We start from the raw sequence: 9,448 nt of genomic DNA, 5'->3' as shown, positions 1-9,448 counted from the left end.
AAGATACAAGTCAGCAGGGAGCAATATGTTTTCCAGTTATTCAATAATGATAAAAAATGGTATGTTGCCTCATTGGAATTCATTGGTGAGAAGCAAAAAGTATGAAAGAGAAAGGTCTCTTTAGATTAGACATACAAGTAAGACAGCAATCAATAAAAGTTATTAAGAGTAAACTCAGCAAGAGAGATGTGATAAACCATTCAACCACCTGACGAATCCATCTGGTTCCTGAGCAGAGAGCTCACATCTTTTGTGGTATAGGTGCCCTTTCCTCTGTCCTCAGGAAATAATAAAGAACAAGGCAAAAGGTGGTTCCTTCCTACCTCAGATGAGTTGAGGGTACAGGATGAGGCTGCCAATAATCTTAAATTCTTTTTTTCTAAATTTAAAATTTCCCTGCTATTTGAGACAGACATTGGGCTGGGCTGGGTCATGCTTGCTATCAATGTCAAGTGTTGAAATTAGCACCACAAATCCTCCACCAGGACTGAGACTTGGTGCCAGGCCTTGCCCATCATCAATCTTGAATGTGAGCAAAGGCAAGCACGAATGCTATTCTCGGGAAGAAATGCAGCTGTGCAAAGTGAAGGAACGCACAGGAGACAGTAAAACCTAGGGAAAAGGGTGGTAGTAATGAAAGTGAGGTAGAGAGCTAGTTCTTAGCTCCTCCAATTGCCAACTGAAAAGACAGAAGAAATAGGGTCAAAGACTCGCTGCAGGGCAAGTACATGAGCCCCTTGAAATTGTAAGATGCCCCAAGAAATGATCTGGTTATCCCCCCTTGCTTATTTTTTAGCTCAAACTCTTAACAATGTTGGGAGATCGACACCTCTCTCTACAATACAAAAGAGTAAAAACAGACTATGAGAAAAGTCTTCATTACACATGGGTAGAATTCATCCCATAAGTCAAAGAACTTTGCAAAATTACAAAGTTGAAAGGCAGAGGGGACGAGATATCTGAGGTGTTAACAGACAGGCTGACTTGAGACTCCGTGTTCTTTATTTACAGAGAGGCAGAAGATAGATTTCAGAGAAGAAGCTAGTGTCACAAATTAAGATATCTGAAGGAGAAATTGGGCCTCTTTTTCCATTTTCTTACAATATTTATTTCCTTTACTGGAAACCAGTGTTAGACAAACGGCAACAGGGCTCACCAAATGGACTCCATTATGTACTTCACTTGGGCCCCTTGCTAGATCCTGATTTCCCTATTTGATGTGAAAAGCTCCTGAACTTCCAGTCTTTTCTCTGCTAAACTGTCTAAATAATGTATACTTAGAAGTTAAAGAAGCATATTTACAATATGCTTAGCCTTGGAGTCTCCAAGTCAGGGTCATGGAAGAAACTATTCTGAAAATGGTCCTTCCATAACCCAACATGTCCACAGATCACAAGTCCTGATCAAAGTTATAGGTTTGGTTTTCACATTTCCAAGTAGAAAATCTGCTCCCTGGCAGTTCTTAAACTTTATCTGACAAATATTGTACACCTTCAGTCCAGGCTCCTCAATTTTTCACATCTCCATTAACACCGCAGCAAACAACAAAATGCATCCTCTTATCACAGTTCAATCCCACTTGAGCATCTACAGCGACTATTTGGACATAATCATGTTCTGAAAGCTGACTGGGTGTCCAACAGCAGCGAAGGTCGTCATTAGGATAGACGTGTTGGCACCAACAATACTGAAGTTTGGTTTTTAACTGCATTTTTTGTCAGTTTGGCTGGGGAGATCTGGACAGCTGGAAGTGAGCTTCTCCATCATTTTCTGTTTCCTTCTTTGTATCAGTTTTCCACCTGTGAAGCCCAACACCCCACCCCCCAGCGCAGCTGCAATTCCTGCCACTTTGAAGCCTGCAAGGAGGCCAATCGGGCCCCCCACCACTCCTCCGATGAGCGCACCTGCCACAGGCAGGGCTGCCAGCTTGTATTTTGCAGCCTGTAAAAAAAAAAAAAAAAAAAAAATTCAATTTAGAAATTGAGTTGAGAATATCTCCCTGTGGTGATGTGCGTTTTCCTCTCATTACTCCTGGCAATGCCTCTTTAACTCGAGGCACATAATTAACCTTAGAGATTGTTCTGGGGTTGGGGGAGGGGAGAAAGTATTCCACAGGTACTCTAATTGCTGCAGATCTCAGAACTTAGAGAAAGGAGCTACAAAGAGTGGACTGCTACAGATTGATTTTACTTGCAAAACAGTCAATCCACTAACTAGCTAGCTAGCTTATCTAAACAGTTTCAGGAGCCACAGATACTCCCAAAGCTTTTATGTTGCACACAGATTATTCCATGCTATGTACCTGGGTCAAAAGCCACGTTCTGTGGGAATAAATGGACCCACACCACGCGTGCTGTCGTGTCCCTAAACTATGGCCCCTACTGGGCTCTTCCAACCCTCTCTACTCCTCTCCCCGACCCTGAAAATATTCTTTTCTAACACCAAGGGCCATATAGCAGGGCTTCAGTTTACTCTCTCTCTGAAAAAATGTCTCTCCCAACAGAAGGAATCTTAGAGTAGAATATTACAACCACCATTGATTCCCTGCACTACCTATGTGTCCTTTCTTCCTTATTTTCTTAATTGCTGGCTCCCTCAGATCAATTGGGCTAACACTGGGGACTCCTGAGAGCCAGAGCCCCGCTGATGCGTCGGCAGGAGCAGAGTCTCACCTTCCCCAAGCGTCTGGTTCCCTCTTCAACATTCGCAGCAGCACTGTTGACATGGTCCTCAATGCTGTCAATCTTCTCCTGCTGAGACTAGATGCAAAGGAATTATGAGTGAGCGTTCCTGCTGGGGAGCAGCGGTCAGCCAATACACACTACTTTAATTCCTGTAATCAGAGCCCTGGGTACTGCAGCCTTGCAGCCTTAATAGCGGTTCATTAATAGCATCTGATAAACCATGTTGAAAGTACAAATTCACTTGTATGAAAAAAAGAGGGTGACTTAATTATTAGACAAGAAAAGGGTGGCACCTTTATAGGAAAAAGCATCTCACACTAAAATCCATTCTAACATACAAACATATTATTCTCCAAATGAATCTACTTTCCAGGAGGAAAAACATCCAAATAAGCATTTACGTGTCATGTGAGGTTTGATGGAAAAAAACAAAATCAAACCAAAAAGCCTTTCTAACTTATCTTCTTTGAAGATTCAGCTTAAAACAGACAAATCTGTCTTAGGAGTTAAACGCCCTTGATCCAATAAACACAAGTTATTATGTTTTAGGAATAATAATACAATATGGCTTGATCTGCCATAAAATTGTTCCATTTGTGATATGCACTGGGGAGCAGTGAATGACTTTACTGCCCCATGTCTGACACCTGTACACTTCAATACATTTAAAAATCATGACAAGTTAAAATGTTTCAGATCAAACATATCAATAAAGACCTCTACAGAAAATGGCAACACCTGTGCTGACACAACAGAAACACGGACTCAGGGTGGAAGTGCAGTTTCCCGTCGGCTGTGTGAAGCCCCACTGCACCACTTCTGACACGTGGCCACTGAATCTCAGCTCAAACGTCTCCAGGGACAAGAACTCACTACCGGACAGAGGAACATATTCCCATTTTTAGAAAACTTTATTTCTATGGAATTTACATATAATGTACAACCAATGCTCAGGGCATATCCTCTGATTAGTTCTCACACATGTATAAACCCATGAAGCATGATCACATCAACATACAGACTGCTTACTTTTGAGGGTTTTTTTAATTCACAGAAAAAAGAAGAGAATCCCTCTTCGACCCCAGATAAATGCCAAACTAGACTCCACTCACAGCTTAATCTGGACCCTGTTTGTCCACCGGGACCCTGGCTTTTTATGCTGGGCCAAACCATACATACACAACTTTATTCCACTACAGGACACCAAGCCCCAAACAACAAAGCCTCCTCACCTCTATCTACCAACCTTCCCTTTTGCTTCTGATTTACTTATGTTTGCTTTCATTGACCTAGGCCTCCCAAATCTGACAACCATCAACTTAACACTGACACCTCATATTGTTCTCAGTATCCCTTTAACAATGATTTAAACCATTTATGAGGATCACTGTAGTTTTCTCAAACTAGAGTAATGAATAGACTTCTCCTTTTTAAAGGAAAACAATTCTCCAAAGAATCTAAGAATATGTTTATGGATTTAACACTGACTTAGGTTTCCTTACCTGCCTGAAAAAAATAACAGAATCTTAATAAGCAGTTATAAGAGCACCTAAGATTCTAGGGGGAAATGTGATTTATTAAGTAAATATTTGTCAAGTAGAATGCAATTTGGGCATTTGAAGTCAAAACCATGAAGAACTGTTTTCCCCTTGTTGGTAGTTGTACAGTTGTATTAATGTGCCTGGAAAGATACAGGTTTAAGAAACTAATGCCAAAATTCCAGGTATGTTCCTTTATTCTTCTCTCTCTAAATTGCAGCCAGCTTTCAAGGCCAGCTTTAGTCTTAGATCCCAACCAACTAAGCTATCTTGGTTCTGAGCTCCAAAGATAGATAGTACATTCACCTTAATTATATGCACTCATACACAGAAAAGCCCGGAAACAAACACACAAACGCTATGACACACGGGCAGAGTCTCCTGGCCCGGAGTAGGCGGTAAGCAGGGTGGGTAAGCGCGGTGCTGACATCAGGGGCTCCAGAAACAGGAGAGGGACTACAGGAACCACAGCTCGAAAACGCCTAAAGGCCCTGGCGGTGGCAGAAGAAGAACCCTCAGCAGAGAGGGCCTCAAACAGGGGGGAACAAAGGCACGAACGCAGGGGTCGGGGCAGGCAGTGGTGCGCGCGTGAGTCGCCTGGTCGTGGCCTACTCTACCCGTGAACCACAGCCTGCCAGGTTCCTCTGTCCATGGAATTCTCCAGGCAAGAGTACTGCAGTGGGTTGGCATTTCCTACTCCAAGGGTAGGGAAGGGAGTGGGAAATAAGACAATATCTCATGGAGTCCTCCCATCAATTTACAAAGCTAAGTGTTGTTAACATTCTGAAGGTCACATAAATAATAAATGGAAGAATCTGATCTAATCAATTACAACCCAGTTTTTATGCACTGGGAGTAAAACTTAAGTATAAAAGCCATACAGGATGTGGCAAAAGGCAGAGACAAAACTGGATGAGCAGCAATAGTGACAAGCTATTGAGCAAATGGCCCAGAGTTTTCCTGATTCCTCTTGACTAGAAACAGGGCTGGTTCCACAGTTGCAGGAACAGAAGAGGGCACTTGAGCAATAAGGCTGAAGAAAAAAAAGAGGGTGCCTAGTAGATATTAATTAACATTTACTGAAATATACATGGATCTCTTAACAGCTTTGCAAGTATTATTATGGAAAAAGTATATATAAAATTTACAATTTTTTTTTTAATTTACAATTTTTAAGTGTATAATTCAATGACATTAAGCACATTCACAATTTTGTGTAACTATCTTGACTGTCCTATAGCTTCTTTTTTAATACTATTCTCTATTCTTCATTGTACTGAGTTTAGCACAATACTATGCACACAGATAGCATTCCATAAATACATGGTTAATTAGCCTAAATACTATCATGTCCATGTGATGATAATGAAAGGATGTGGTCACTCCAGTTATGTTTCCAAATCGTATCGTGTCTAAATGGAGTTTCTGTTGAGTCCGTGACCATGTGGTCATGAGGACGCAGTCACTCTGGGAACAGTCATCAGGGGCTCTGCTTTGAGCTTTTGCCTAATAGCATTCTGTCTCATGTCCTTACACAGACTATTATAAAGAGGACGTCTGTATAGAGCCATGGTTATACCCAAAGTTTTCTTGTACAAATCTTCCTTAGATTAGGGGTTGGGAGCTGCTTACATAACCTAATAGGAAATATAACTTGTTAAGTTGCCACAAACCCTTAAATTCCCTTTTATGTGCCTATCTCATTGGAAGAGAAATGCATTCATTTCGAATGAGAACTTGTACATGTTTAGTTTTCTTTTTATATCAACTTTGAGATGTAATTTACATACATTGTAACTCATCCATTTTATTGTGTAAATATTAATGATTTCCAGCAAATGTAAATATCTGTGTAACCCTACATGTACAGATTTTACAAACTGCATTAGATCAGATTCTGAGTTATAAAAATTGAATAAATCATGATTATAAAAACAAATATTTTTATTATATAATTCTCTTTCATACACAACTATATTAACAGATTGTACAGATACCTAACTCAGAAATTTCAAGCATTTTGCTGCTTCTGATTCAGAAGCATAAAAAAGGAAAATGCTTCAAACAATTTACTGTACTCAATTTTAGGTGTTACATTTTGAGAAATAAATCCACAAACTAGAGTAAATAACTAGTACTGAAAAGCTGAGAAATTAGACTCTAGAAAAAACATTAGAGAATCAAGGGTTCTTAAGAGAAGAAAATAGGCTGAAGTGTGGTTGGGTGAGAAAGGATAACGTTGATCTCAAAAAGCTGAAAAATTTTTTTTCCCTTTCCATTATGTTTTAGTACAAGAATACTGAATATATTTCCCTGTGTGACTGGGTAGGACTTCATTGTTTATTTACTCTATACATGATACAAATTATTTGAGTCTGCTAATCACAAACCCCCAGTCTATCCCGCCCTCGCCCACTGCCTCGTGGCAAGCATAAGCCTGTTCTCTCTGTCTGTGAGTTTGCTTCTGGTCTGTAAATAAGTTCATTCGTGTTAGACTTTAGGTTCCAAGTATAACTGATATCATATGGCATTTGTCTTTCTCTTTCTGACTTCACTTAGTATAATCTCTAGGTTCATATAGGTAGCTGCAAATGGCATTATTTCATTCTTCTTTATAGCTGAGTAGTATATAGAAAACCCTAATAACTCCACATAAAGACTACTAGAATTGACAAATGAATTCATGAAGGTAGCAGGATATAAGATTAAAATTTAAAAATTCCTTTTAATCACATAAAAGTAATACTTAGGCATAATAAACTTGGCCAAGGAGATGAAAGACTTATGTCCTGAGACCTATCAAACATTGGTAAAGGAAAGATGGTTGAAAGAAGCAGACCCATGCTCTCGGACTGAAGGAACTAATATTGTTAAAATGGTCGTTCTACCCAAAGCAATCTGCAGACTTAATGCTATCAAACTACCCATAACATTTTTCACAGAACTACAACAAATAATCCTAAAATTTATCTGGAACCATAAGAGACCCAGAATTGCCAAAACAATCCTGAAGAAAAAGAACAAAGCAAGAGGGCTTCTCCGGTGGTCCAGTGGTTAAGACTCTGGCTTGCAGAGCAGGGGACACAGGTTCGATCCCTGTCCTGAGAAGATCCCAAATGCAGTGGGCCGACTAAGCCTGGCACCACAAGTACTGAAGCCTGAGCACCGAGAGCCTGAGCTCCTCAACAGGGAAAAGCCAGCACAGCGAGGAGCCCGCGCACCAAGGCTACCGCAAGGGGAGAGCCCTAGCAGGCCAAACGCCCACAAAGCAGGAGGCGCAGCTCTCCCAGACCTCAGACGCGGCGGCAAAGCTACAGCAACAAAAACAGCACGGCACTGGCGCAAAAACAGACACATGGATCAAGGGCACAGATTAGAGAGCCCAGAAATAAACTCACACGAAGGAGGCAAGAACACACAGCAAGTGTGCTGGAGCCACGTGTGAATCAGTGAGGTCGGAGCAGTCTCTCACCACGCACAGACACAAGCTCCACACGGCCGAAGACTGAAACGTGAGACAGACACCATCAAGTGAACACAGGCAAGACATTCTCTGACACAAATCACAGCAATCTTTCCTTAAGTCAGGCTCCCAAGGTAATAGAAATAGAAGCAAAAATAAACAAGTGGGGTCTAATCAAACCTATATGTTTTTGCACAGCAAAGAAAATCACTTTAAAAAAAAAAGACAATCTACAGACTGGGAGAAAATATTTGCAAATGATGTGACCAACAAGAGATTAATTTCCAATATATACAAACAGTGCATACAACTCAATAACAAAAAAGACAAACAACCCAATCTAAAAATGGGCAGAAGATTGAAATAAACATACAGATAGCCAATAGGCATGTGAAAAGATGCTCAATGTCTCTAACTATTAGAGAAATACAAATCAAAACTATAATGGGGTACCACCTCACACCAGTCAGAATGGTCATCATTAAAAGGTCTATAAACAACAAATGCTAGAGGGGGTGTGGAGAAAAGGGAATCCTCCTACACTGTTGATGAGAATGTAAATTAGTACAGTCACTCTGGAAAACAGTATGGAAGTTCCTCAAAACACCAAAAATAGAGTTCCCATATGATCCAAAAATACCACTCCTGGGCATACATCTGGAGAAAACTATAATTTGAAAAGACACATTCACCCCAATGTTCACAGCAGCACTCTTTACAATAGCCAAGACATGGGAGTACCCTAAATGTCCATCAACACAGAATTATGTCATTTACATACACTTGACAATTTTATGTCCTCTCTTCCAATTTTTGGATACCTTTCTTTTTTCTTGTCTGATTCCCATGGTTGGGCCTTCCAATTCTATGGTGAATAGAAGTGATGAGAGTGGGCCTCCCTGTCTTGCTCCAGATTTTAGTGAAAAGGCTTTCAGCTTATCACTGTTGAGTATTATGTTGGCTGTGGTGAAAAACTTTTATAAGGAAAAAAGACTTTTTCAGGACAGGGTTTCAGAGGGCAAAAGTACCAGAGGGAAGTTATTAAGGGCAAAGTTGACTTTACATAAGAAAAAAAACTTCTACGAGTTAGAGCCTCCAAATGGAATGAGTGTGTCTCTGCACTGTGATTGTTCAAGAGGCAAAAGATCATCTATTTGAGAAGCTTGAGCAAGAGTAGAAGCATCAGATTAATAGGCCTCATAAGTCCTTTGCAATTCCAAACCTCAGATTGTGTGACCTAGGAACGTCCTATAATTTAAAGTCAGATGTCAGGGAAACCATAATTCAAAGATGTACAACCCCTAACTCATGGTTTGATTAAGAACAATGAACTAAACCCAGACAGAAGCATATGCAGAAACAGACATGCACCTGTGTACACACACACACACACCCCTTCCCATAATTCCTGGGAAGGAAAAATAAGAGTAACTTACAAAAATAATGACAAAAAATCTGTTCTATCTTTCCCACCAAATCTACTTTTGTTCCCCAATCTTTGTTAACAGTATCACTGGCCACCCAATTACGTAGAATAAAGCCTTAATTTATTTTGACTCTTCCACCTTTCTCCAATTTCTCATAAGTCGACCTCAGAAATGCCTCTAGGCTGCCTTTTACCTTTGTATTAATATTTGTATCGCCATGCACTCAGTGAAACTCTTGCAATTGATTCCAAAGGTCCTTCCACCTATAATCTCCTCCCGCCCAGGGCAATTATTCACACTGCTAATAGTCATCTTTCTGAAGCATAGACTATCACA

General features: G+C 40.4%; 1 protein-coding gene across 5 annotated transcripts in view; it reads right to left on the bottom strand.

Moving 5' to 3' along the window:
* Nucleotides 1-984: 984 nt before the first annotated feature.
* The window catches only part of STX17 (syntaxin 17), a 57,988-nt gene continuing 49,524 nt past the window's right edge, over nucleotides 985-9,448 (bottom strand). For all 5 annotated transcript variants that reach the window (XM_043890788.1, XM_043890789.1, XM_043890791.1 and 2 more), the window contains exons 7-8: nucleotides 2,673-2,759; nucleotides 985-1,941 (exon numbers count right to left, since the gene is read on the bottom strand). In XM_043890788.1, the coding sequence (XP_043746723.1) occupies nucleotides 1,702-1,941; nucleotides 2,673-2,759 (327 nt within the window). In that variant the 3' untranslated portion in view covers nucleotides 985-1,701. The remainder of the gene's footprint in view (nucleotides 1,942-2,672; nucleotides 2,760-9,448) is intronic.

The sequence above is a fragment of the Cervus elaphus genome, chromosome 29, assembly GCF_910594005.1.
Source record: "Cervus elaphus chromosome 29, mCerEla1.1, whole genome shotgun sequence".
Classification (NCBI taxonomy): domain Eukaryota; kingdom Metazoa; phylum Chordata; class Mammalia; order Artiodactyla; family Cervidae; genus Cervus; species Cervus elaphus.
Note: the sequence above shows the minus strand (reverse complement) of the source record. Positions and strands in the feature narration are given on the sequence as shown.